This window comes from Vidua macroura, chromosome 15 (genome assembly GCF_024509145.1).
Source record: "Vidua macroura isolate BioBank_ID:100142 chromosome 15, ASM2450914v1, whole genome shotgun sequence".
NCBI classification, from domain to species: domain Eukaryota; kingdom Metazoa; phylum Chordata; class Aves; order Passeriformes; family Viduidae; genus Vidua; species Vidua macroura.
This window is the reverse complement of record NC_071585.1, coordinates 15,591,892-15,619,750: the sequence shown is the minus strand read 5'-3', so window position 1 is coordinate 15,619,750 and position 27,859 is coordinate 15,591,892. Positions and strand designations below refer to the sequence as shown.

General features: G+C 48.9%; 2 protein-coding genes across 8 annotated transcripts in view; one reads left to right on the top strand and one right to left on the bottom strand.

Annotated features, from left to right (window-relative positions):
• Nucleotides 1-1,394: 1,394 nt before the first annotated feature.
• Nucleotides 1,395-9,836, bottom strand: ZNF346 (zinc finger protein 346). Its single transcript, XM_053991432.1, has 7 exons — nucleotides 9,734-9,836; nucleotides 9,459-9,562; nucleotides 9,276-9,371; nucleotides 7,333-7,483; nucleotides 5,618-5,857; nucleotides 2,959-3,052; nucleotides 1,395-1,709 (listed from the first exon to the last, which is right to left on the bottom strand). The coding sequence occupies exons 1-7, from the start codon at nucleotides 9,792-9,794 to the stop codon at nucleotides 1,604-1,606; spliced, it is 852 nt and encodes a 283-aa protein (XP_053847407.1). The 5' UTR covers nucleotides 9,795-9,836; the 3' UTR covers nucleotides 1,395-1,603.
• Nucleotides 9,837-9,907: 71 nt separating this feature from the next.
• Nucleotides 9,908-27,859, top strand: part of UIMC1 (ubiquitin interaction motif containing 1) — a 39,835-nt gene continuing 21,883 nt past the window's right edge. For 4 of the 7 annotated variants that reach the window (XM_053991425.1, XM_053991429.1, XM_053991430.1 and 1 more), the window contains exons 1-4: nucleotides 10,172-10,276; nucleotides 14,498-14,655; nucleotides 22,604-22,691; nucleotides 27,719-27,843. In XM_053991425.1, the coding sequence (XP_053847400.1) occupies nucleotides 14,506-14,655; nucleotides 22,604-22,691; nucleotides 27,719-27,843 (363 nt within the window). In that variant the 5' untranslated portion in view covers nucleotides 10,172-10,276; nucleotides 14,498-14,505. The other 3 variants (XM_053991426.1, XM_053991427.1, XM_053991428.1) reach the window with 3 other exon arrangements.

Sequence of the window (27,859 nt, the reverse complement as noted above, 5' to 3'; positions counted from 1 at the left end):
GCTTCCAGCCCCACCCAAAACCTGCTGCCCTCATATCAGTGGGGACCCACTGAGGAAGGGAGGGGGCAAACTAAACGGGCAGGCAGCTGGCCCAGACTGGGCAGGATGCTCTTCAGGGGCTGGGTCCTGCCCTGGAGGCAAGCAGCCAGATTTGGGGCAGTATGTCCCACCAGGCCCTGGCATTGCCTGCCCATCCTTATCTCTGTCTGGGAGGGACTGATGGAGCAACTCAGCCCAGTTAAGGTTTAACCAGGCAGAACTTGGCAAACATAAACCTCCTGCTCCCTCTGGGGAGCCAAGAATGTGGGGCCCAGTGCAGGGGCTGCAGGACAGGGATACCAGGGGCCCAGGCTTCGTCTAGCCCCCAGCATGGCACAGGAGCATCCACAGATTTGGGCAATGAAGGTTGAGTGGGGAACATACAAGTTGAGGGTGATATGGCAGGAGGGTGAGCAGTGTCATGCCCTGTCCTGCTGCAGCCCTACCACCTCTTCCTGCCCTGGCTGTGTGTGGGAGTGCTGTGGCTGCAGCTGGCACAGGGAACGAGGTGCATGGGGCCAGAACGTGTCCTGCTCCCCATGGGAACATGGCACATACCATGTGCTGGGTTGGGCACCATAGTGCTGATCTGTGGCCAAGAAAGCAGAAGAGCTTTGCCCTGTCCCCTGCACAACATTTGGGGGTTCAGCCTGGTAAAGCAGCAGCCATGGCAAGGAACTGCAAAGCAAGAATGGGGCCACCCAATCTTCCCAGCCCCTAATTGTAAGCAGGCACCCGGTCCTGACTCCACATCTGCACTTGATTTACTCAATGGAGCCTGTGGGGCCACGAGGGATGGCAGTGGCTGGGGCTGTGGCCAGGACTGAGCTTCTCCCGGCTGAGGCAGGGACCCTGCTGGTGTGCTGCTGGAGGAGCAACAGGCTCCACAGAGCTGGCTGTGGCCTGGGCAGGGGACTGTGGTGCTTCTGTGGAGGATGTGGCTGCTGGGTGGCTCTATGCTCTGTCTCACGCCTGCCAGCCCAGAAGGCAATGGAGTTCAGACTGGCGAGGCAGCCAGAGCCATGGCCCAGGGCAGGGAGGAGCAGAGTTGGGCTAACAGCACACCAACACCGGGGCACACCTAGGGACAAGGGCCATGCTCCATCCTCAGCTTCCCGGCCATGCGGGTGGCTCTGGTCCCACAGCCAGGCTCCAGGTCCCTTCCTGTCATCCTGGGTGTGCCCATGGGTGCTGGCATCCCTCTGAGAGCAGTCCAGCAGCAGAACAGGCAGCCCCCCAGAGGGGACAGGGAGAAAGTGCCACTACCAGCTTGCTGCCAAACCCTCCTTACACCAGATAGACACTTCCTCTCACACCGCACCCACCTTCACAGGAAACAATTACACAATGAAAACTACTCTAAGGGAGTGAAGTATTTGCTGTCTAGCAAGTCTCTTCCAGCTGGATCCTTTTCCTGACAGATTCAGTCCCCGTTCTGCTCAACGGGTGTATACAGGAGGGTAGGGCTTTGCTTATCCAGAGGGATAATGAAACCATTGTGGGCTGGCAAAGGATGTGCGTTCTGGGGCCACCAACAACTCCAAGAATAGTGCTGCAACTTGCTCTAGAGGTCTTGGCTGAAGTAACTGTAGCCTCCCGGGCCAGTTGACTCTTCCCGGACATACTGTTGTGGCGGGAACTGTCCGACAACCGGCACTGCTCCTGGCATCCTGCACGTTGAAGGGAGCAAGAAAGGAAAAAAAGGAGACAATGTCACAAATGCTCTGAAATGTGCCAGCTGCAATCACTGCTCAGCAGGCAAGGCTGTCAGCAGAGCAACAACCCACTGCAGCCAAGGCAACAACTTGCCAGAAAATCTTCCAAGTGAATCCTTGCTCTCTGTGCCTGTGTGTAAACAGACACCTTTAGCATGGCAGAATTAGCTGTGGCAGAGCTCAAGGACTGCTAAAGAGTTCCCATTACAAAGCAAGCATCCTGCCTCTCTGCAGGCTACAGAAGCTGGAACAGAACTGCACAGCTAAATCCAGAGCAGCATTCTGAAAGGGAGTTGTGTGGTTGCAACAGCTCCAACAACAGTGTCCTTAAAGAGAACATTAATGTGTGTGTGTTGGGAACATCCTCAATGTTATCTCTCTAAAATGGGATTCTTCCTATTCACTAATCTAGTTGTGCTGTTCGAGAGCTGGAACTTCCCTGGGATGAAAGATGTCTTCCCATCAAGTACTCCCCAGAGCTGAGGGACCAGGAGGCTGTTATTCCATAGACAGGCAACAAGAGATGCCAGTTTTCTTCCTGTCCCTTCTGGGGAATTTGGTTAGGAGCCTGCCCTCCCTTCAGGTAGGATTTCCTAATACCTCTTCCTTCTAAGAAGCTTTCTAACCAACCCAGGCTCATTACTGTGCCTCTTTTAGTGAAGGCTCTTAAATTAAAGATTGGCAGTCTTGGTATTAATCGTCTGGCAGCATAATTTTTTACAATTAATAATACATGCAGGGGGTGCCATTATTTAACTTGCCAGCTGTAAGAGTGAGTTCAGGAATACAGTCCAGGTTTCTGGAGCGTGCTGACTATATGCCAAATTTTAAAACAAGCAATCCCAATGGAGATTAGAATTGCAAGCAGATCTCCACTGAGCCAGTCCTTAATTAAATTAAAATCTCAGTTGTTAAGAGAAACTGTGTTTAATAGGTGTCAGGTTCACTGCAAAGGTCTGTGCTGAGCTGAACTATTAGGAACCAAAAGCCACCGGAGGCATTTCCACCTCGGCAGCACGACTGGGCTGTCTGCAGAGGGAGCTCCTGGAGCAGTCTCGGGACACACAGAGAGAGCCTGCACAGATCCTGCTGCTCTGTTTGGAAGTCAGCTGGAAACACGTGCTCAAAACTGCATTTTAGGTTATATTTAGGCCATCGATTTGAACAGCGAGGCTGGAAACACACAGACAAGAACATTACTTACTGATTCTTGTGTTTGAAGCCACTGATGTGAGCTTGGTACTGCTCTATGGAGTTCAGCACTATGTTACACGTGCTGCAGGGGTAGCCCTTCCCAGCTGAAACAGACAGCAATGTTAGCACACACAGCTAGCCAATCCCCACCTGAGCTAGAAACAAGCAAGATACTCAGTCACCTGATTTATTAAACAACCCTAAACAAAGTCAAATAACAGTCAACAATCTGATCAGGCAGGAAGATCACAGAATCCCACTACCCACCATGTATCAGCCAGTCATTGCAAGGGAATCACTAAGCCAAAAAAGGCTTTCCTGATCAGAACATGGTTTGTTCATCGCTAAAAAACACACACAAGTTCCCTGCAAACAGTTCATAGTATCAGGCATAGTAAAAGTTTCAGATTTGGACCCCAAACCCCAAAGGCTATACTGCCTTTGCAACTCCATTTCTCTCCCATAGTCCTACTTCTGCTCATCTGGACATCTCAAAGCAGAACATAAAGGATACTGAATTTGTAACCTTGTAACATTTCAATAAAAAAGGCAGCCAGAGGAGATTACACCCACTGTCCAGCTCCACAATGCAGCATTTTGCTAAGCCTTGCTGAGGTGCCAACTGAGGATATTAAGCTCTGTCCTCAAGCAGTTTGGTTACAGTCAGTGGATCAGTTAACTGCCAGGAAAAAAAAAGTTTCCAACAATAGTGGTACTCAACAGGATCATTGGTTTTGTGTAACATGACAACTCCAGCTGGACTGAAAGTTCATGAGGTCACAGATACCAAACAGGCAAGTATGGCAGCACAGGAGTCTCTAACAGGGAAAAATTCTGGCAGTTGTCCTCAAGACATTATAAGCATTCTTGAATTTTGGGGTCACTGGGGAAGGGCTCTGGCTGGGACTCTCACAAGGAAAACATTTCCTTAAGGTGAAAGAGAAGATGGACCCCAGGTGTGCAGAGCAGTAAATCATTGGGAAGCTCAACTCTGGATGTTGCACTTTGCCACATGGCTGCTGCACCTCAGGTGTTTCAGAATCCAGTGGGACACTCGGCTCCCAAAATGGAGCTGGATCTGGGCAGTAAAGGCCAGAGGAGTTGATACAGCCTTCAGGTCTGCTTCCCTGCACCATCAATGTCAAGGTTTCTCTGTTACAAACCCATCCAACAGGTGCATGCACAAAGTTGTCTAAACTACACTCCTCAACTCCAAACCACTCGTTTCCATAGAACTTTAAGCAGGCAACCAGCTCAGTGATGCATTTGCAAAGAATGCATCTTCATCTGCTGCAAGCCAGGTCCCAGCAGAGAGTTTAGGGACAATTGTGGCTGTTGGCACATAGACACAGGCAAAGAGAGCGGGACAAAACATCCCTGACTGCAGCCCTTCTCATCTGAGAAGCCCCTGAAGCTCTGAAACCTTTCCTGAAGGTTTCATAGCCCAGGCTCTGAAACCTTTCCTGAAGAGCTGAAGTGCCCTGGAGATGTGACTGTACACATTTCTGTTCTGCTGGCACTTCTTGGGACCCATCAATCACACAGGCAAGGGCACTGCCCACCTACCCAGGCAACGGCACTGCCCACCTATCCAGCCTGCCTGGGCTGGGGCTCGTGCCCTGTCAGTGCCTGAGTCACACTCAAGTGGAACCATTCATCAGACCCCACTAATTAGGTGCAGAGCAGATGGGTAACGTGAGATACTGAGCACCTTTTCCATCTCCCACACGGCCATGCAATGTGGGAGAGAACATTACTTGGCTAATTGAGCCTCATTTGTCATAAGTGCTACCGGTATCTAAAGGTGGCCTGCAAAGAATTAGAATAATTAATCTTCTGCTTGTGTGGGTTTTTACGACAGAGAAAGAAGCCCTTGATGAAGATTTTAAGATGATCTGTCTGCTTATTATTTACCTCAAGTATCCAGCAGGTACTAAGACTTCCTGGCCCAACAGAAGGCTGCTGGGAGGAACAAAGGAGTTTTCTGTGAGCGCCTAATGCTTTCACTGGACTCAGAGGGCTTTCATCACGTACAAGTGCTCATAAGCAGCAGATCATAAACCAAAAGAGTTTTAACTGTCTGCCTAAAGTTCCTCCTTAATAGCTCTGGGTTTTTTTTTTTTTTTTCCACATTCCTGCTTGCTCCAGAGAGAGCTGCATTAGTTCATCAGATGGAAGTGCCCACACAGAGGCAGAAAGGCATTCAGGGAGAAATCTTTCTGGCTTTCATGTGCTTTGAAGCAGCAGGTGCAGTTAAACCTATTCCTTCCATCTCTGGCTAGTCCCCTCAAAGACGACTTTTAAGCATCAAATGCCACTTTTATCTTTCCATTTTGGATGCAATCACCTAACTAGAAACAGTACTGGCCAAAATCCCTGGATTATCCGCACAGAGAATAAAAAGGACACGTCCCCGATTAAACACCACCGCATAACACAACCCAAAGCTTGTCACGAGTAGCTACGGTCTAAAACATCTGCTGCTGGGGGTTACAACATCAACCAAATCAATCTTAGGGTGTATAATCAAGTTCCTCATCACAAGCAATACTCCCCTGCTCCCTCCACACAGACTCTATTGTCCAAAGGCCTGTCAGACACATTCTGCTTCTCTCCCACCCTGCTCTTCAGCTGGTTATCAGCCTCCCAGCTCCCTGCTGAGAACTCACCCATGAAGGATGATGCTGGTGCATCAGGGGTTCGGCCGTAGTGCGCCATCAGCTTGTGTTTGGTCTCCTGCTTTCTGTGCTTCTTGCCTACATAGTGCTGTTTTGCCATAAGGGGGTTGTTGAAAGTGGCATGGCAGAGGCTACAGAACTTGTCCGGGTCAGTAATGTCCTTGTTCTCTTCATTAGAAGATGCAGTAGAGGTGGGGAGGGGAGCAGGGTGTTTCTGTGGGGGCACCGTTTCTGTAGGGTGAATCCAAACTCCTGGTCAGCCACAGAACTCACAGGTAAAAACCAGTTACTTTATTTCCCCCAAACCCACATTAAAACCAGTAACACACTACATCTAAACCCTAAACCTAGCCAATGTAAGATATCTCAATAAATTAATGATTTTGCTACCTCTGCCCTTAATGCTGCAGAATTTAAAGACATGTGGTAACATAACTGAGAGTATGCCAGGAAAACTTTCAGGGTTTAAAAAATCCAACAGATTTGCATATTTCTCCTTAACATAAGCATGACTATATTCAAGAAACACTGAGTATGAATGAGCTTCCACCTGCTGTTATCATCTCCCAGACAGAACATAGGCACAAGCCCTTGCACAGCGAAGGCATTCTGGAAAGGATTTTGGAAGCACCATGCAGCCACAGGACTTGATCCTGAATTCATAAGGAGTCTTGCCTGAGACACAGCATAAATGGGACTAGGTCTGACACAGTGAATCCATACAGGGAAGCAGCTCTTCTGTGTGGTGGAGAAACCTGCACCCTCTCACTCCAGAGTGCCAAACAGCAGACTGAGTAATCTGCTAGGGATCGGAGAGCTCCTCTCACCAAAGGCACACACCAGACTGCTCAGTGAACATCTTCCTGCAGGCTCCTATCATACCCAAAAGCAAGGGATCCAAAGAACAAGAAGATCCCGGAGGAGGCTTTGCTGTGCAGAAATTTTAGCAAAGTCATGAAGACATGCTGGGACAGACAGTTTCTGCGTGGAAGATCTCAGGAGTCAGGTGTCTGGGTGACTCACAAGTCCCCAGCTTGGAATTAGTACAAGCTACCATCCGCAGGTGCACTCAATGGCTGTGTTTTCCTTCTGTCCTGACCAGCTGCAGGCCCCTGGCCCATGGCTACCCCTACCTGCCCTGGACAGAGAGTGTCACTCCCCACCCACCAGGCCTTTCTGGCTGCTAGCAAAGGGATGAAACAGGCAGTTGTGTGGGGGCAGACAAGGTCAGAATAAGCACATACTGATGTGTCCCCAGCTGTATTCTCCCACTCCCCAGCAATCTGCAGCTGCCAAGTCTGTGAATCTCAGAGGCCACATTATTGTAGCTGAGCAGCCCTGGGGAATTTGCCATATCAGAGTTTCATCAGTCACCTCAGTCTCTGTAATAGTTAATGGGGATTATACCCTGTGACAGGAATTTCTACATCTTAACATTACATGTCTGGTCCCTGCATACAGGGATGGGTACAGTGGCTGCTGCCAGCTGCACTTCCCCCAAACAAAGCAAAAAAAAACCCCACACAGCCTCTTGCCAATGCCAGCCCACTGAGCAGGCTGGAATGGCCGGGTCTCTGGAGGTGCACTGCTGACTTACTCTATTTCATGGCAAAGAGCACACACTCTTACAAGAGCTCACACTTGGGATTCAACAGGCATCTCAACGGCCCTTTGGGACAACATGAAAATGCTGCAGACACTCATACCTTCTGCTTTGGGGGCCTGCTGCTTCATATTCTTGGCATGAGTCTTGCCCAAGTAGTGAGATGTTGCCACGGCCGGAGAGGAGAAGGTCATGTTGCAGATGGGACAACACTTGTTCCTGTCCTCCCCATTGCTGCCTTCCTGCTTGCTGTCCTGTGCACAGAGAACCACTGAGTTGCTGAGGCTGGGAAGGACCTCTGCAGGTCATTCCATCCAGCCTCTTGGTTTTGAGGAGAAACACTATGGTCTGGGGGTCTAAAAAAAGATCATTGAAGACATTCGGGTGTTAAGTTGATGAAGTGTGACCAGGTAGAACTTCCATGATGCAGCATCACCCTTCTCCCTCCCTGGAGAGTGTTTTTACACCAGATTACTGTTTTTAACCTGTTGGCAAACACTCCAGGCAGAGGGGCAGCCCTGGCCTGTTTGGGTTAAGGACAAAGTTAAGCGTATGGCTGCCAAAATTGGACCGTGCAGCCTTGTCCCCTGCAAGGTGTGAACTGAGCAGCACAAACATCACTATCAGCTGGGTCATCTGCAACACAACACCAGCTGAGGAGGGAGCAGCAGGCAGTTCTCAGCCTGACACTATGTGCAAAGGCATCTGCTGTTATCCCCCAGCTCCCTGCAAATGCCAGCGCTAGGGATTACAGCTGAAGCAATCATAAAAGTAGAATCCATTCCCCAAGGGAGTCACGGGGCAGACAGATGGCTGAATGGAACGTGGGGCCTTTACTGACCAACAGGCTCCAGCTACCAGCTGAGGGAACCTAAATTAAGTAAAATAAAGAGTGCTCTGGGAAGAGAATTCCTGTGGATGGTGAAGCCAATGTGCTCTGTGTGTATGCAATGATGCTCCAGATAAGCTGTTGCTCCTGTTCTTTCTCTGTCATTTCAAGCAAGACTATCAAAAAGAGGAGCACACATTTGTTTAAACGGGGAGCACAGGCTCAAAAAGGCTGTCTGAGCAGGGAGGGCAGCAGGAACTGGGACAAGGCCTGGTGAAACACCTGCCACTGAGCTTCTCAGTTCTCACAAAGCCCCTTCTGAGAGCATTTTCCTCGTTCACTTGCAAGACTGTGCAACTGTCTTTAGCTCTGCAGGTCCCTCAGAGCTGTATTTAGCCCTGGTGGATCCTGCACTCACAGAACACAAGGATGGATCAGGCTGGAAAGGACCACAGTGGCTCATCTGGTCCAACCTCCCTGCTCAAGCAAGGTCACCTCAGAGCACTTGGCACAGGAGTCTATCCAAATGGTTCTGGAATACCCCCAGTAAGGGAGACCCCACATTTCTGAAATATCCCCAGTAAGGGAGACTCTACACCTTCTCTGGGCAATCTTCCAGTGCTCGGTCACTGCACAGGTAAGAAGTTCTTCATGTTCAGGTGAAACTTCCTGGGCATCAGTTTCTGCCTGTTGCCTCTCACCCTGTTGCTGGGCACCCCTGAGCAGAGTCTGGTTTATCCTCTGACACCCTCCCTTCAGACAATTCACAGAATGAGACAATCATTAAGGCTGGAAAAGACCTCCAAGGTCATCAAGCTCAACCTCTGATCGTGACCTTGTCAACGAGACCAGAGCACTTGAGTGCCATGTCCAGACATTTCTCAAACACCTCCAGGGACGGTGACTCCACCACCTTCCTTCCAATACCTGACAACCCTTTCAGTGAAGAAACTCCTCCTGATACCGAACCTGAACCTCCTCTGGCACAACTTGAGACCATTTCCTCTTGTCCTATTGCTGGTTTCCCAGGAGAAGAGGCTGAACCCCACCTGGATACAGCCTCCTGAGAGTTGTAGGAAGCAATATGGTCTGCCCTGATCCTCCTTTCTCCAGACTAAACAACCCCAGCTCCCTCAGCTGCTCTTCACAGGACTTACCCTCTAGATTTTAAGACATTGTAGACATTACTTATAGACATTGATCACGTCTCCTCTCACCTGCTTCACCTCCAGCTTCATCTTCTTCCCGTGGGCACCCTCCTCCCCGCCGTGGATGGACAGGTACCGTCTCACCTTGTTGGCGTGTTTCTTGCTCTGGAGAAAGCAGAGAAACCCCCGCTCGGTGCCTCGCCGAGCCCGGGGCTGGGCTGGGGCGGAGGCGGGGGGCTCCCCCTTCCCTACCTGGTAGTGAGCCAGCCGCTGTGACTCGGAGATGAGCAGGGCGCTGCACACCTTGCACTGCGCCTCGGTGAAAATGTGTCCGTTCTCCCGGATCAGCCGCTCCACTGTGTGGTGAGAGGGGTGGGACACAAAACGGGGGCGTCAGCGGCCCGGTGGGACCCCGCGAGCTGCGGGCCGTCCCTGCTCGAGGTGCCCGCACCTCGCGGGATCAAACCGGGCTAGAGGGCACCTCGTGGGGCCCGACCACCCGCCCGCTCCCGATGCCGCCGCCTCACCCGCCTCTTTGCCCACCAGCGGCCCCGCAGCGTCCCCGTTGCTACCGGCCCCGTCCGCCATGGCCGCCGTCGCCGCCTCACGCTGTTCTCGCGAGAAGCCGCCCGCGCGCCCCCTCCGCGCCTAGCAACGGCGGGGCGGTCTCCCGCGAGAGCACCGCACCCTCCAAGGGAGGCGGCGGCGGACATGTTGGTTGTGGGCACAGGTGTATTGCGGCAGCCCCGTGGCGGCTCGTTGTTGTGGGTGTTTAAGCGACGCAGCGCATCCTTCTTCTGACGAAGCGGTGTCCAGGCTGAGAAAACGGCGAGACCACCAGCACCTCAGAACGATGCGTCCGGGCCCGCTGCTTGCCAGCCACGGACATGGCGCTGCCCGCTTCAGCACCCCGATGACCACGTGAAACGCAGCGAAGGCGCCGCCGCCATCTTGGGTGAGGGCAATGAGGCCTCCGCCGCCAACTTGAGCGCGGGTGCGGGACCCGCCGACCGGGGCCGGTGCGGGAGACCAGGCGGGGAGGCCGCGGGCAACGGGGAGGCCCGGGCCCGGTGAGTACCTTGTGCCCTGCGGGGCATGCCGCTGCCCCGCGGCGGGTGGGCCCCGGGCTAGCTGCCGGGCTCCCGAGGCTGCGAGGGAAACCCCTTCCCCTGCCCGGGGCCATTCTCCGGCCTCTGCCCCCGGGCTGACCTCCCCCGGGTATGACCTCCGGTCCCTGTCCCCGGCGGCCCGGGACTGGCCCCCAGCACTGTCCCCTGGGGAAGGGACACCTCCCGTCTCCCTCTAGGGGCACCTCCTCTGTCTCTTGCCTGGAGGGGACCCAGGTGCTGTGCTTGGGGATACCCTGGAACTCCTTCTGCACCGTCCCCTGGGAAGAGGACCCGAAAACCGGAGCTCTGCCTTGGCCGCATCCCCTGAGATCGAGGTGCTCCTGCCTCTCCTGTTCCTCTTGCCAGGCCTGGCTCCCTCCCCTTTTCCCGGGGCAGCCCCTCCACGCTCCCTTCCCTTAGGTTTGCCCACCTGTGGCTGATGCCCTTCCCAGAGCTCACCCCTATCCCGCCTGGGACCCCCCATGCTTCTCTCCAGCTTGTCGAATATCCCTGACCCCATCCTTGTAAATTTCCATGTAGTGCCCCAAGGCAGCGGGTTGGGAAAAGACCGTCGGTGGGTTCTGGGGCGAGGGTCGCTTTCCCTCCATGCAGAGGGGGATAAAAGGTTTTCCTCCCCTGCCCTTGGAGGAGGGAGATGCTGCGGGCTGGACTCGAGGGCACTGGAGCAGGGAGCATCTCCCGAGAGCTCAGCAGCCTTTGAGGATGCGCCTGGCCATGCATGGCCTCTGCAGGGCCCGTGTCCCCTCTGTGCAGAGCCGGCTCTGTAAACGGATCAATCCCGTAAACAATTTCTCTCTCCCCGGGGCGCTGCCAGCCCTCGTGTCCTGCTCACGGAGCATCAGCTGGGCTCTGCGTGCTGGGTCGAGCCGAGGGTCTGGGGATGATATTTCCATGGAAGCGTGTGGTGCTGCCGTGGTGCTGACCCGGGGAGCGTCGTGCCTCTGCTTCCCGAGGTGGGGGGAGTTGTTTACAAAGCGACAGCCTGTGTTTCCAACCACTCAGGAACTCATCCGGGGATGAGAGTCATTCATTTTTTTTTTGGCTTGGTTTTTTCGAGCATTTTTCAAGCTGTCACAGCTTGGCAGGTCTGTAGCTGCAGTGTCAAGATTTAGAATTATTCTGTCGGTAATTGCTTTCTGATTCATCAAAATGATAGATGAGAGGGAAAATGACAAATAATCACAAGTTGGGGGATCTTCAAGGATATCCCTAAAAATGTGACTGGAGAAGCATGGCATGTGCGAGTTCCTTGTCAGGAGGTCACCTTTGCTGTCAGAGCATTTACAAAGAAATTCTCTTAAATTCAGAGTCGGAAAAAAAATCCGGATAACTGCAAAATGAGTCTGCAAAGTGGACTGCAAAGGTAATTTTAGATAATTCAGTCTCCGGCCTTTCTTTTTTTTGCTGGGTCTGAAAGCAGGTATCTTCCCCTCAGGCACTCACAACTATCCTTTCCAAGAGTGCTAAAAGCAAAATATGCTCAACTTCGCTTCCTGAAGAGGAGGTCTGTGCTCTGATGCGTGTTGTCTTCCCTTAGCTACACTAGCTTGTCTAATAAAAGCTATTACTGCTCTCCTACTCACAGCCTCAGACTAGCACAGCTACGAGTGATCTCTTACTTGTCTTGTTCCCTTAGTTACATTTTCAGAGACTCTCTTTGCCACAAGTCCCTTCGTTTTCAGAAGTGTTGTGGGAGTTGTGTGGTTACATCTCTTACATCTCCTCTTTTCTCTCCTTTAAATGTTGAAGGTAGGTGACTCATCATAACTTCAGCTGATATTTCTCAGTGATCTCTTATTTAGCACAGAGCACTGAGGAGAAGATGTATCGCAGAGTCAGAGGAGCGATGGTGATACCAGCGTGGATTAAAAAAAAAAAGCAGCACAGCAGTTGTTTGTTGCTTTTGTTGTGAGGGTAATAGGGTTTATAGGCTGCCTCTCCAAAGCCTCAGTGACCCTGTGTGGGCCCTTCTGTGCTCCTCATGGCATATGCGTGAGTGGTTTTCCAAAGATAAGGGAACACTCTCCACCACCAGGGATGTGCTTCGTGGGGGCAGCTCACAGCAGCTGGGTGTGAGGCTTGGCTCATCTCCCTGAGCAGGGAGGGCAAAGAGACCATTTGGAGCAAAAGATGAAAAAAATGGAGAACATTTAGTGAGGATATTCCGACAGCACTGGAGCTCAGCTCAGCTGGAGCTGAACAGCTTTGTTTTTCAAGAGCCAGTGCTTCACCAAAAGCAGTGCTTGTTTTTATTTTCCCTTCCTTTAATGGCTCCAAACTGACAGAGAGCAGGATTAAATTAGATATTAGGAAGAAATTCCTGCTCCCTGTGAGAGCTGTGAGACACTGGCAGAAGTTGCCCAGAGAAGCTGTGGCTTCCCCATCCCTGGAAGCATCCAAGGCCAGGTTGGACAGGGCTTGGAGCAAGCTGGGATAGTGGAAGCTGTCCCTGCCCATGGCAGGGGTTTGGAATGAGATGACCTTTAACATCCCTTTCAACCCAAACCATTCTGTGATTCCTCAACAGACAAACGCTGGAGGACTGCAGAGGTCCTTGCAGTCACTTTGGCGCCGTGACTGCCCATTTGTGCAACATTCTGCTTTCAGAGGGCTCAGCAAACCTTTGGTGCAAATCATGACTCACCAGGATAATCACCTTTTGTCTCTGGGCGTGTGTGTGCATGTATTTGCAGAAGGAAGTCTGCAGATCGTGGGGAGGGAGCGTGGTTATTCCTCACCTTGCTGCTCGGACTGTAGATGGAGCAATGCACTGCTGTTCTCGGCGCTGATGGGGATTTTGGCCTCCCTTAGTGTTTCTCTATGCAGTGACTGTTTGCAATTTTGTGGTGTTACAGAGAAAGGTTTGGCTCTATCCTGGGTGATGTAGGGTTTATGTTGCATCTTCTCTTACTCTTATTTTAGATCTCCACACACATCTGAGCTATTTCAGTGATCTTGAAGGAAGGCAGAGTGATTCTGTGGAAGGACACTGGTCTGGGAACTGGCCAACTTAACTTGCATTTCCAGCTCTGCTGTTCCCTGATGTGGAACGAGGGGCTTGTTGTTCAACCTCTGTCTGCACATGTTTAATTGAACTTCAGCAGAGCTGGTCATGCTCAGCCTGCTTTTGTAAGGCTCTTTTACATCACAGTTCAAGAAGCACTGAATGTTATTGTTGAGCTACCAGGCAAACAGCAAATATAGGCAGGAAAGGGTGATTTAACTCTGTGCCATCCTGCTGCTTTCCTTTCCTGAGACCTCTTCTCAATCCTCTCCTCTGAGCTCTTTTGGATCCAGGCAGCTAATGCTTGCTGTGCATCCCTCTCCATCAGTCTGTGGGCTGCCAAGGGAAGGGATGCTGAAGTACCAGTTTGCATTGTGTGGGCACCTGCTCTCAGTTGTTCCATGCACTCAGGTTTGCACTAATAACACTCAGCAGGTTGCTCGCTGCTCTTTAAGTGCCTTCGTTAATACGGATGGTTTGGGCATGTCTGGATGGAGTTCTTCCGGAGGCTGCTGCTCATTGAGAAATCCATACAGCCAGATAAACCTGTTGTCTTGTTTCCAGCCTGCCTGCTGCCATTGCCTGTGTTTTCCCTGTCTGTAGAGCTGGAGCAGCCATGCACTGAGCTGTGCAGACGGCAGGACAGCATCGATGAATGCACAATGCCTTTCCCCCTGGTTTTGTCGAATACAAAAGCTGACAAAGGGCTGTGCTGTGGTGGCTTCTTGGTCTGGTGTGCAAATGTCAGCTTGATCCACTGCCACAGCCCGGTTTGTTTTGGTCAAGGTGTGGGGCTGAGGAGGGGAGGTTGTGTTGGAGGGTGGGAGACCTGCTGTGAAGTGATGCTGTGAAGGAGTTTGCTGATGGGCTTTTAGAGGAAAGCCTCATTGTTTTGGAACAAGGCATTCAGAGTGGCTTTGGTCTGTGTTGCTGTTCCCCTGAAACCCCTTTTTAGCAATCAGCTGTAATAAAGTGTTCTTAACTAGATGAGTGGTGACTGGTGCATGTGGCTCCCAGTAACACTAAATCCACCACGCTTTGTAATAAGGTTTCAGTGCCTGGGGTATTTTGCCTAAAAATAGCAAAAAAAAAAAAGTGTTAGGGGAAATCTAAATCAGAAGTAAACAAATGGCTTTTAATCTTTCCCTCTGTTTCAGAGTGAAGGATGCCGAGGAGGAAGAAGCCTGCAGAGGGCCTGGAGTCTCGAGGTCAGGATGGGGAGGAAGAGGAGGAAGAGAAGAGGAACCCAGCCAATGCCAAGAAGAAGCGCAGTTTTGTGGATGCGTTTATTGTTATATCCGACAGTGATGGAGAGGTCAGTGATGGGTTTGGGGTACCCAGAGCCTGGGCTGGGCCCTGCTGCTGCAGGACAGTGCCAGAGCAGCCCTCGCTGTCGTGCTGGGGTCAGGCTGTGCACAGAGGGTCTTGTGCCATTCCTTTTCTTACATATGAGATGAATCAAATCCTATTTGACTAGGAAATGAATGGTGTGCTTCGTGAGGGTGAGTTATGAGTCTGGGATTTGATAACCAAATCCTCTCAGAACTGAATCTGAAATGTAATTTAAAAGTAACCTTTCCTCAATCCCTTTACAAATCTTTTTTTTCATAATTTTTATTTGATTGATTTCCAGCTAAACCTTAGCAACCTGATTCTGTATTATGTGCAAACAGATAAGAAAATGATTCAGAACTCAGGCTTGTGAGTAGCTCAGAGACAGGCAATGTCTGGTAAACTGATTCTGAATTACAGGAGCCTGAGTTTGTAACCCAGTTCCAAAGGGTGTAAAGGTGAATGTGGTATGGGAGTGCCTGGCTAAGGCATCAAGGCTCAGATCCCTGATCCCCAGCGTCGGCTTATGCACATCAGCGTTACCCTTGAGATTGAAATGTCTGTGTTGGTTACATGGCAATGGCGTGAGCACGGGAACTCCTGCCTGGGGGAAGCCCAGAGCCCTCAGAACCTGTGCCTGACTGAGCGAGGTACACGAGAGGAAATTACTACAATCAGGTTTTTTTATGTGCGACTCTTATGGCTTTGCTCTGTCTTGCTGATGACTGGGGATCCTAAGCTGCTTTTTGTAATTCCACCATTTTCAAAAGCATTTCAGTTCACTCTCAAGCTGTAGATCTTAAATCAGGTCCCTTTTGCTCCCACATCTGCAGTGTGCTGCTCTCCAATAAGGCGATTATCATGTGAGGAGGAGAAAATCACTAGAAATAAACAGTAAGAAGCTGTAGGGCAAACAATATTGGATGTTTTTTCTTCACATTGTCTGAGTTCTTTCCCATTGGGAAATTCCCTGAAAGAAATGGAACATATGGCAGTAATAGTTCAGTGGGGTTAAACCCTTAGCTCTGCAATATGCTAAGTTAACTTCAGATGTCTGCTGCATCACTGGCCTTTATTGTGAAACCTATAAGGAAAAAAGAAATCAGCAGCTATAAGAGCTGCTGCAGTACATAAAAGATCAGGACCTGTTATTGTCTGCAATTATTCATCTCAATGTGCACGTATCTGAAAAAGAGGAAACAAACGTCTCTTAAAACACATCTATAAAAAGGTTAGGCTCCCTCACTGTTCTGTAAGTTTGTCTATAAACAATAAATTCTGATGGCATAATCGGTCATATTACAGAAAAGGATATGCTCAGAGAGGCCGTTAAAGAGCCAATTAGGTTCTGTTTAAGTGACAACAGTTCAGTCAGTTGAATGAGTGGATTTATTCAGTTCAGTCTCTTTCTGTGAGTCATCAGCTTCCAGATCCAGTGTCACAGTCTCCTGTCGTGTTGTTTTCTGCAAAATCAAACGCAAAACTGATTTACTTGGGATCTCAAAAAAAAATAACTGTCTGCCTTCTGTAACTGTCTCAGCTCTTCTGTGTACATCAAGGTGAATTTCAGTTTTGGACGTTGTAACTGTTGTTCTTGCACTGGTAAGACCTTGTTGTGTGTTCAAAAAGAGGTGTGGGAAGCTCAGATCAATAGCAATTTTAGAGAACAATATATTCTCAATTAATCTTGCATTTGTTAGGACATGGTTCCTTATGAATCAAAAGCTACAAGGACAATTTGGGCATCATTGATTCGATGGCTTTCTTCCTTGGCAGTCTCTTGGCAGGTATCTATAGAACAAGTCCCTAGTTCTGCTTCCAGACCAGCAGATCTTGTAGCAGCTGCACCTGGAAACCCTCCAGCTTCTCACTTTTGATGATCTTTGGCAGACTGCCTCTCCCAGGAATTTTTCAGTCATGCTGGATTATCAAGCTCATCCATGTTATTTTGCCAAGTTCCCTTTCTTTGCTCATGTCTATGCTGTGGCATCTGCAGAGCTGCATCAGAAAAAAGTTTTCTGGACGTGAGGCTTTCTGATCTCTGCTATATATAATCCTGGATTCGGGGAACACTTCTCTTTTTTTGGAAAGGGTCAGACAAAATAAGAACAGTCTCTTTGGCTCTGTGGAAACCAGAGGAGATGACCTTCTTTGTGCAGACTGTGTCTCTGAAAATGCAGACATACTGAATGAGTAGAGTGGTTCCCATCTCCCTTGGCTGTTTAATCCCACAGGGAATTGGTTGCCTGTGCCAGAAGATGGATGTTCATTCACAAATACACAGTATTTCAAGTAGTGCCCAACAATGCTCTCTCTGAGCATGACAGTTCCTGGTCTCCTGAACCTCATGCTTGCATTGGGCTGTTAGTTTGACCCCTGAAACCAGGTCTTCAAGGTGATTGTTCCTCAGCACAGGGCCTGGCCAAGCATGAGCTCTGAGCACAGCCCAAAAGTTGTGCTGACCTGTTAGACTGATCTGCAGCCTTTAGTGCAGTTGATCCTCACATGCTGCTGATCTGGTCTGGGACCTTTTGGAAGGGTCTTTTGCCTGGATAGATCCTTTGGGGGCTTTGAGAGTACCTGCCTACATTTATAAAGTTGGCATCAAGTCTTACAAGCTCTTTCTGCCAGATCCATCAGCTCTGCCAGCCCTCGGGGAACATATGACAAGACTCGAGGGTGATGGTGCCATCTATTTCTGCATGGCCTGTCTTCCCTTCAGTGTGGAACATCCCTTTGCCTGAGTGTTCCTGTGTTTGGAGATACTCACAGTCGGGGTAATCAGCAGCATGTGTTGATGTTCAGATCAGATTTTGGCTGTGGTGCAGAGGGAGGTGTGTTTAGGCATTGGCTAATACCCAGCCACTGCCCTATCCTGTTTCCATTGTCTGTGACAGTGGACACTCACCTCAGGACTACGCATGGCCTGAGGGACATCTTGCTGTGGAAAAGATGGCACTGGAAATGTCACAGCCAGGATGGCAGTGCCCACCTGTCATAGTTGAATCCTATCCAGCAGCTAAGTAGCAGGCAGCTGCTTGCTCATTCCCACCCCATGGTAAGGAAGAGAATCGTGGGGAAAAAAATCTCGTGGGTTGAGATAAGAACAGCTCATAATTGAAACAAGATAAAATATAATAATACTATTAATAATCCTAATGATAATATCAAGAATAATTGCAATGAAAAGAAGGGCGAGAGGAACTGCTTTTCATCAGGAACTGTAGTGATAGGACAAGGAGGAATGGGTTCAAATTGAAAGGGGAGAAATTGAGGTTAGATATATGGAAGAAATTCTTTACAGTGAGGGTTGCAGCACTAGAACAGGATGCCCAGAGAGGCTGTGGATGCCTTATCCCTGGCAGTGTTCAAGGCCAGGCAGTGAGCAACCTGGTCTTGTAGCAAGTGCCCAGGACAGGAGGGTTGGAATGAGAAAAGCTTTAAGGTCCCTTCTAACCCAAACTTTTCCATGATTCTATGAGTAAAACCCAAGAGAAAGCAGTGCCACCATGCAGTTGCTCACCACCCACTGGCCAGTGCCCATCCAGTCCCTGGGCAGCAATCAGTGTGTCCCAGCCAGTTCCCCCCTGTTTATACTCTGGGGATGAGGTTCTGTGCTGTGGAATATCCCTTTGCCCGGTTCCCCCAGCTCCTTGTGCACCTGCTCACTGTCAGAGCACAGGAAACTGAAAAGTCCTTGATTTAGAGTAAGCGCTGCTTGGCACCAGCTAAACCATTGGTGTGCCATCAACATTATTCTTGTACTAAATCCAAAACAGCACTGCACCAGCTACTAGGAATAAAAATAGCTTAATCCCAGGATGCCACCTCACACCACTGACCATCAGAGCGAAGCAGAGCCACAAGGGAGTATTGCTGCAGTGCCCTGCTGTCTCCATGGGCTCTGCTGGTGCCAAGGCACCCAGTGCCTCCATCTCCCAGAGGAGAATGCAATGTGAGTTGGTTCTGGAGGAGGCCTCATGGCTCTGCTGAGCTCACTTGTTGAAAATCAGATTGATCTGAATCCAGGCTCCTCACAGCCCAGTAAAAGCCTTTTTCCTACAGAGTCCTCTCTCCCTGTGTCAGGAACTGCATATCCTGGCATGAGCCCCATTGTGTCTTGTTGTTCATCTCCACTTCCAGCAGGTTTGTTCTAATGAGCTGAAAGAGCAAAGCTGAAACAGATTCTGAAGTCAGAGACTAATAAAGTAGGGTGTGATATTAATTTCAGCAGCAGCCTTGGCAAGAGCCAAACATGGTAATTCCAACATCTAATTGGCTTTTAAAAATAAATTAGTCTGGTTTTCATCTGCATATTTCCCATGCAGGATGTGTGCTGTTTGGCTGTGCCCTATTGTTAGACGGTCCCAACTGCTGTTGAGCAGTAAAATTACCCAGACCTTTTGACTTTGCAGTCTGCACTGCTAGGGGTGGAGACATTCTGCTGTAGCCTTTTCTCCCCTGAGTCAGGAGAAGCTGATTTCTGTGGTTTATCATGTGGATTTGAGGGAGCAGGATGTGGGATGCTGGCTACTGGCTTCCATTTATGGGCTTTTAGAAATGAGTGGAGCTGTATCTTTTTCTGCTGGCAGATTCAAGTTCTCTTAAGTATGTGCAAAAGCATTTTTAAAATGGGAATTTGATTTCCTGCTGTCTGGTGAAACCAAGCAGGTTACAAAAACAAGGAAGAATAGTGGCTGCCTTCCACTAAATGTGTGGAAGACTTTGGAAACCTGTCTATTTCTTCATCTGTGTACAATGCTGACAGTGAAATTGCTCATAAGAGAGCATAATAAATTAAAGTGCAGAGCCTGACACACAGGAAGAGAATTTGGGTTCCTTCTGACCATTATGCCTTGAATTGACAGCAAAGGAGGAAGGATGCTCTCCTTGCTGGCACTGAGCAGAGGTGTGCAGTTCCTACCTTGCCTCCACTATAATAATTAGTTTCCCTTGGAAGATATGTGTGTTGGAGATGACCTTGTAACTAAGAGTATTGGCTGCAGTTTGGGAATATTTTAATTGATTAAGATTATTTTTGGACTAGTGATCTTATTAGAAAGGCAGTTGGTTGAGAGGCCCCTTGAGTTCCTATTATCCTTGTAGATAGATGAGCATTAAAAGGTTGGGTCAGGAGGAGCAAGCCCTGTTGTCTTCTCTGAATTTTCTTGGCCCCTTCTGTTTCTACCATCCCCGCCTGCATTTATGCAGAGCACTCTGGGGCCTGCAGGGCTCTCTCCCAGCAGAGGTACAAACAGCCATAAATCCTAATTAAAAGGTATGCTTTATTTTCTGGGTTTAAAAATAAAGAAGATTTAAGAATTCTTGGAATTGAGATGTGTGTATATATTTTGGCCCATCAGGATTAATTGGATTTGCTTCAGCGGTTCACTGTACCGTGGCTGTTCAGTAGAACGCTGCTGAGCAATTTAAACATCTTTCTCGAATGTATGAGCTTCATACAACACGTGTCCTGCAATAATTTTGCTCCTGCCACTGATGTAAATGTCGGGATTCTTCAGGACCAGCACAGGGAACTAAGGCACGTACTTGGCTGTGCCGTGGATCCGGGCAGCGCGTCCGGCGCCGGGCGCTCGGTTCCCCTTGGAAGCCCTGGAGGTGTTTGAGCCCCACGTTGTCCCGTGGTGTGTGTTGTAAGTGTGTCTCTGTGCACAGAGCAGGCACTCACAGCCGTGGAAAGTTTGGTGTGCTCATAAATCACATCCGTGCCCTGGAAAAGAGCTGCAGATGAGAGTGTCAGGGTTGACCTTCCAGCAAGTGCAGGAGTGATGAGGGGAAGATTGATGCCTAGAGAGAAGAGCTGGGGATTTACAGAGCCTGTTAGGATTAAATTGCCCCTGTTTTAAGCTGGGCTGGGTTTAGCATTGTTAGGCAGGGTTTTGGGGGAGGGCAGGAGAGCTATTGCTGAACCTCCTCCAGTGTATAATCCTGGTGCGATCCCATGGACTGTTCCCTGTCCCCTGAGGTGTGAGCAGCCCTTGAGGTCAGCATGGGGCTGTTGCTGCAGACCAAGGCAGGGCAGTTTGGGGTGGGAGATCCCATGGTTTATGGAAAACTGTGGAGAGGGGCACTATGCCAGGGCCCTAGAAGAGAGAGGATTTCACCTCCTGAGCAGGAGCTTGGGATCCATCTCCTAGGAAGAGAGACTCTGGATGTGAAGCAGCCTTTTGGAGACACAGTAGCAGATCTTGGAAAGGGGGTATCTAAATCAGTCTGCGTGGGGAAGAGAAGGAATCACTCACGGAAAAAACCCTTAGGCTCAAGCATGAGTGTGTGTGGACTTGCCAAGCATGATTGCTGCTGTGTTGTGAGGTGATTCTTAAGTCAGTGGAAGTGAGGAATGGTTTAGGGCATGTAAAAGCTGTAATGTATTAAGGTTTCAGGAAACCACCTAATAGTATGTCTTGCAAAATCTTAGTTGGATAAATAATTTAATTTGGTCTAGATAGCAACATTCCTGGATTGGAATCCTGCTAAAAGACTGTCACTAAGAGCTGCTGATGAACAAAGGAGAGGCTCATCTGAGGGAGATGTAAAGCTGAGGCCAAGAGGATCAATATTAGGTCTGTGTGTCTTTTAACATCCTCATTAATGATCTGTAAGAGGGAGCAAGTGGTGTATATAGGTTAATAAAATCTACAGATAACACTAAAACCAGAGATGTCTTCAACAGAACTCAGCACAGATGTGCAGTCTGAAGGACTTCATAGGTTCAGAAACATGGGCAAAGGACAAAAGAAATGCATGACACTTGAAAATAATCACTGTATCTGTTTGTGTTAAAGCAGCCCAAGCCATGTGCCCCTCCTTGAACCCTCCTCTTGGCACAGGAGGTGGAATGAGGCAGATGTGTCTCACGGGCAGCAAAACTCAATGTAGCTACAGAGGGAGCAGTGCAAAGCCCATCCTGGCCAGGCGTGGGTCTCTGCCTGAAACACTGGATTTGATTCTAATCCTACCTGATTTAGAGAGACAAATTGGAAGGGGTCCAATGCCAGCCTTGGGTAATGTGTGTGCCCTTGCCTAAGCTGTTAGGACAGCAACTTGAAGAAATTTGTGTCATTTAAGCCTGTGCCCATTTGTGCTGCAGTCCTTGTGCTTAAAGCAGCACACATTTAAGTTGTTCGTGGGATTATTGTTCCAGGGAGCCTCGAGACTACAAGTTTCTCAAGTATTCAAGTTTCAAAAATGAAATACTTGTGGCAATACTGGCTGTAGAAGATATGGATGCCCCTCAAAGTGTTCAAGGTCAGATTGGATGGGGCTCTGAGCACCCTGATCTCGTGGAAGATGTCCTTGCCCATGGCAGAGTTGAAATGAGATGATCTTTAAAGTCTCTTCCAACTCAAACCATTCTTTGATTCTATGAATACAATGAGAAAATAGCATGAGGGGGAAGTACAGCTGGCCCTCCTGCCCTCGAGGTGCATTGGTGTGGGTCTCCAAAAATGGCTAGGGATTCTAGTTTGGATCACCTGAAATTGCCTGGGCATAGTACTAGAAGCTGCAGGGCAGGAAACAGTCCTGGCTTTGCAGGTGTGTGATGCTCAGTTATAAAAAGGTTCTGTTTTTCTCTTTTGAGTGCTTACAAATATCAATGCTTTAGCAAGGCCAAACAAATTCTCTCTAAAATCATGAGTAGCAGGTGCAGTGCATGGTGGTGACTGGCATGAAGTCTATTGTCTCTCCTACTTCTCTGTTTATGTCAGTCTGTAACTCTTTTTGCTCGTTATGCTTATCACACAGCTTTTAATAGTTACAGAATGTGTTTGAATTACGTTTGAAATTCAAATTTCACACAAATAGATGCTTGTTCTTGAACCAGTGTTTGTGCCTGAGTAGTTGGGGGGAGGGGGCTGGTAGTATTTCTTACATATTGCATGCAGTCACCATGTTCTTTTCCATTGCAGCAGGAGTCAAAGGAAGAGAGTGGCTTGCAAAAGAAGAGAACAAAGCAGCTGGATCGAACAAAGTTTGCTGCTAAAAGAAAAATTGCACGTATGTCTCGATTGTGGGGCTGGGGATGTTGTCTGGTGCTGAGCAGCTTCTGCTGTTTGTGTTAGAGATGATTTCCCTTGCAGAAAGGCTGTGACATGGCCGGGGATGCAGAAAAGACCCTTCACGGGGCTAAATTTTGCCCTTCCAAAATAAGTGTGAGAGGGTGTTGGTACCTCACTGGGTTCAAAACTGTCTGAGGCTGATGTGAAAGCGCCGTCAGTCACAAACTGCTTTCCTGTCCAGGCCCCTCTGCTCCTGTCTGTCCCTGAAACATCACAATGCTCTGACCCGACAGCTGCCGCTCAGGAAGGATCTGAGTCGCAGCTGACAGTTCTCTGAAATCATCAGCTCACAGTGTGGGGGCTGCCAGAGCACCAGCAACGTTGGGCATCATAAGGAAGGGTGTTAAGAAGCAGGGATTTGGTTGATGTCACTTTGCTGTTACATAAAGTGTTGGTGCACCCGTGTCACAGTGCTGTGTGCAGTTCTGGCCTCTGCTTAGCAAGGACACAGTGGTGCATCCAGAGAAGGGCAGCTCAAGTCATGAAGGGGTAAACCAGCTGCCTGGTGAGGAGAGTCTGGAAAGCTTGGGGCTGCTTTGTTAGGAGAGAAGGATGGGATCAAAGTTCCCATCAGGAAGGCAATGCCTCAGCTGAGCTGTTGTTTACCAGCTCCTGGGGTCTATCAGTGGAAATAGCAAGAAATAGATGGGTTTAAAATGGGTGAAGGACACTAATGCTTCTCACAGCATGGGGTGAACTCCTGGAAGTTTGTGTCACAGGAGGTTGTGGAGAGGTCAGAATCAACAGCTTTAATAAGGGATTAAATGCATTCATGGACAATAAGTCTGTGAACAAATGCTAAAGGCTGGGATGTTCCTGCTCATATTCTGATGTACAGGCAGAAGGGCCCACTGAGCATGGCCAGCATACCTCTGCTCCCTTTTCAGCCCCACATGTTACAGCAGCCAGGCCCCAGAGCGTCCCCACTCGTGTTCCTGTGCTCTGCAAGGCAGTGGTCCGTCCAGCACATAAAATTCAGGACTTTTTAAAATGGGAGAAATGTTGACTCCTGCAAAACCCAAAGCAATCACTGAACAAAATGGAGCACGCCAGTGCTCTGCAAGCAGCAGCAGTTGGGCTTGTCAGTCCTCACAGGGCTTGTGTGAATTAAATTGTTTTTAATAGAGGCCTAAGGCCATAGCACAGAACAGCCCAGCTCTTTGTGGGAGCCGCAGCCCATTGTGCATGTCTGTGTTGAACAAGTAAGATAGCAAAGTCAGAGATGGGGAAAGAGTTCTTTTTCTTATCCTTCTTTTTCTCCCAAAGGAAACAGAGCACCAAATTAAAGCTGAAACCCCCCTTGGAGATGCCACTAAAATGTGACCAAGCATATGGTGCTAAGAGCAGGGATCTGCTGAAGTTGGATGTCCTCGTTGCATCATTGAACATGTAGGGTTTCAGGAGCTGGTGCTGTGCAAAAGGTGTTCAGTGTGCTCCAGAAAATCCACAGGAGACAGGGCTGGCTCTCCAGATGTTGTTTAACAGAGGAGTTCTGCTGTGTTTCTAGATGTTGAAATTTATTAATAATAGTTTTTCTTTTCCTGGGGCAAAAGCCGCCTTTTTTGTTGCTTAGTGTGCTCGTCTGAGTTTGGGGGTGCCTGGCGCCACACAGTCGGAGAGCAGGGGCTTATTTAGGCACGTGTGATGGTGGGGCTGTTCTCATTTGTGGGAAGCTATAATTAGACTTTTGGTGTTTGCTTTTAGGCAAATTAAGATTTGAAGTAGTAATTATTTTTCCCAGTGTCTTTAAATAAATTCTTTGAATTGCGAGGCAAATTGGTCTTTTGTAAAGATTGGGTGCTTCTGGGTAGAGCAAGTTCTTTCTCCTCAAAACTGGAAAATTTCGGATATTGGCAGGCACTCTTTATAAAGCATATCCTCCCTTTTTTGCTTTGTTGTGGTTTTATTCATTTTAACCTAGAGCCATAACTAAAATATATCTGTGACGTTTCATCCTGACAGGATAAATGGAAATACAAAACCTAAAGAAGTCTCTCTCTTTTTCCAGAGGAAGTCAGTGCTTTAAAACACATTTGAATGTTTTTACTGTAATTGCACTTCGGATATGTAAAAATACCGAGATCCCGCATTTCTGTTATTTTTGAGTAAATCTCTTATTAGTAAGTGTTATAACTACAACTAGTGGGTTTTGCATCTAATTCACTTTGCAAATGTCAAAATGGAACATCAATCACTCTGCAAATTGCCGTATTAGCATTTAAAAAGGCTCTGAAATGGTTTAATTTGTTTAGGGCTACCTTATCTTGAAAACGGTTTCTCTCTGACCCCTCCTTCCCATCTGCGGGTCTCTCGGATGCCCTGGTCCCCGGAGGGGCGCTGGGATTTCCTGCCGCGTTGGGATGGAGCTGTGACGAGAGGATTTTGGAGTGGGAGATGCTGAGTTCCCAGTGCCGGTGCTTCCCCCGGGAATGGGCTCCTGCGAGGCAGGCGAGTGATGAGTGTGAGCTGAGCATCGGTCCAGATGGAGAGGGGTCGTTTCTCCCGGGATCTGTGGAGCCCCCACCACACGCTCTGAGCTCTCTCCCCAGCTCTGTTTGCACACAGTGGTCGGGGGCTAACACAGCGCTCTGGGTTTCTAATCATCATAAATTATGACGGCTGCAATCAGCATCAAGTTTAATAAAACACACGGTGCTGAGAAGTGATCAGTCCTGGAGCATGAAATACCCGTCAGCTTCACTTAAAGCAGGTCAGGTCTGCTGGAAGGCATTAGCAGAGCTGCTCTTTGCTCTCCCCACAGTAATGCCAGGTGGATTTAAACTCGAGTTTTCCCCATCTCCAGAGCACCTACTCAACTGGAACGTGCACTAAGTGCATCTTGTTTGTCACTGGTTTCTTTGCCAGAGGCAGCATTTGTCTGGCACATTCCCTGTCCCCAGAGGGGAAATTGCTGTGCCAGGGAGGGAGAAGAAAACAAAATGTACAGCAGTAACTCGCCAAAAAATGTTTCTTTTTATTAAGCTTCATGGATGTTGATAGCCTGAACTGGCAAATGTTCAGGCCCCTGTTGAAGCACGTGGAAAGTCGTGTGTTGCAGGGTGCTGATCATGTGCACCAGTTTTCCTGCACATGTCTGAGTTTAGAGGATCTAGCCTGATTGCTGTGATGGTTTGAGCAGGAAAACAAATCAGCACACACTTTCTGAATGCTTGGAAGGTGTTTGGCGTTATGGGAAAAGAAAAGACTGTATGTAGCACTAAGTGCTATGGTCTGGATGACACGGTGGTGATTGGTCAAAGGTTGGACTCAATCTCAGTGGTGTTTTCCAACCTAATTGGCTCTGTGATATGCTGTTTAATGCTGCTGTTTTTGGGGCTGGGAGCTTTCTCCATACACTGGACTGTGCTTTCCATTAAAGAATGATTTTTTTTTTTTTTTTTTTGCTCTGATCCCTCCTGGCTGTAACATCTCAGAGTGACTTTGTCCAAGGACAAAAGATCCCCACGAGCCCTGAGAGCATTGCAGTCTGCTTTCCCTTCAACCCCTTTCTTAATTTTCAAAGGAATTATCCCCCACCCCACCCCAAACCAACAACCTGAAGCTAAGTGCTGTTTTAGTAGGACACATAAAGGAATCTGAAGGTAATCAGTCCAAAAACGTTTCAGATCCTGCTTGGGTGGGGGAGCACGAGGCTGCCATCACCCAGGAGCTGGGGGAAGGGCAGAGTGAAGCTCTGCTCTGTGGATGCTCCTGGTTGCAGCAGAGCTGTCATAGGCAGGCTGTGGTACAGCCAGAGCACGGCTGCACTGCTGTGTTTGGGTGGCAGCTGGTAGGGAGAGGATGGGATAGAAAATGGGAGCCTGCAACTTGTGAATGCATCTTTATCCAGGGAAACGCCTGTCTCCGGAGCCAGCTGCAGTGGAGGCATATTTTGTGCTTGGGCAGCCTCCCTGTTCAAATGGCACATCTTAAAGATGTTGTAGCCCGTTGGAGAGCGCGAGCCTTCGGTTCATGCATGAGATGGCGCGTGCAGGATTCTGCCTGGAGGAGGGAGCGGGTTCTGAAGGAAATCTGTCAATTTGTTTCGAGTGAGAAGATGTATTTTTTCAGCTCCTGAGAGTGCTGTTGAGTTGTTTTTCAAGCTGCACTCCATTCTGCAGGCATTGTATATTTTAAGCAGAGTGAAAGTGTTGGATTGAATCTAAGTAAATAAGTGATTTCCAAAGTAACTAACTGCTTTGTTTCTGCATAGCCAGTCTAGACTTTTGGTTTGATTGGAGCGAGGAATATTTCAGGAATAAATTTTCTGCTGAAATAGCAGTTACAACTGTAGGAAACCTGTTTCCCATGCATGACTGACTTAGTGATGCAGTGGAGTGGTGATGTGAGCAGAAGGGGGATGTATGCATGTGAGATATCCTCTATAATACCACCAAGCAAGTAACATTATCCTCCACAGAGCTTTCCACCTGAGGCTCGGGGTGAAAAACATGTAGCTCTTTTTCTCTTGGATAGGTCTCCTGTGGTATTGCAGGTATCTGTGTCAGAAGACAGTGATGTGTGCTACTTGGTTAGTAAAAAAGTGTCTTAAAGACGTGTTGTTTGTCCTACCTTGCTGCTGAGCCTTTCCGATGCAAAAATGAGCACACTTTAGAAATCTGTCCTTTTCCTCTCTCCTTGAACATGCATTCTGCAGCTGCAGTGTGTGTTGTTTGATGGCAAATAAAATGTCATGTTGCAGTTAATATACTCGGGGAATGGAAGCTTAGATTGCTGTAGAAACCTGAGGTGAAGTTCCTGACCTGAGTTACCTTTCTCATTTAGTGTTGCCTGCTCCAGTTTTGTTGACACCTTTCCAGACAGCTGAGGTTTAGATGATTTTCTCTGCATTCCTCCTGGGAAGGTGGGACTCTCACCCATTTCTCCCTACATGCTGGATATTCACTGAGTGTTTACATACACCTGCAGCTGTGACTTGACATTATCCTGTTTCTTCTGCTGTAGAGATGACTGAAGAGGAACAATTTGCACTGGCCCTGAAAATGAGTGAGCAAGAGGCTAGAGAAGTGAACTGTCAGGAAGAGGAAGAGGAGGAGCTCTTGAGGAAGGCCATTGCTGAGAGCCTTAGTGTAAGTGCACTTCTGT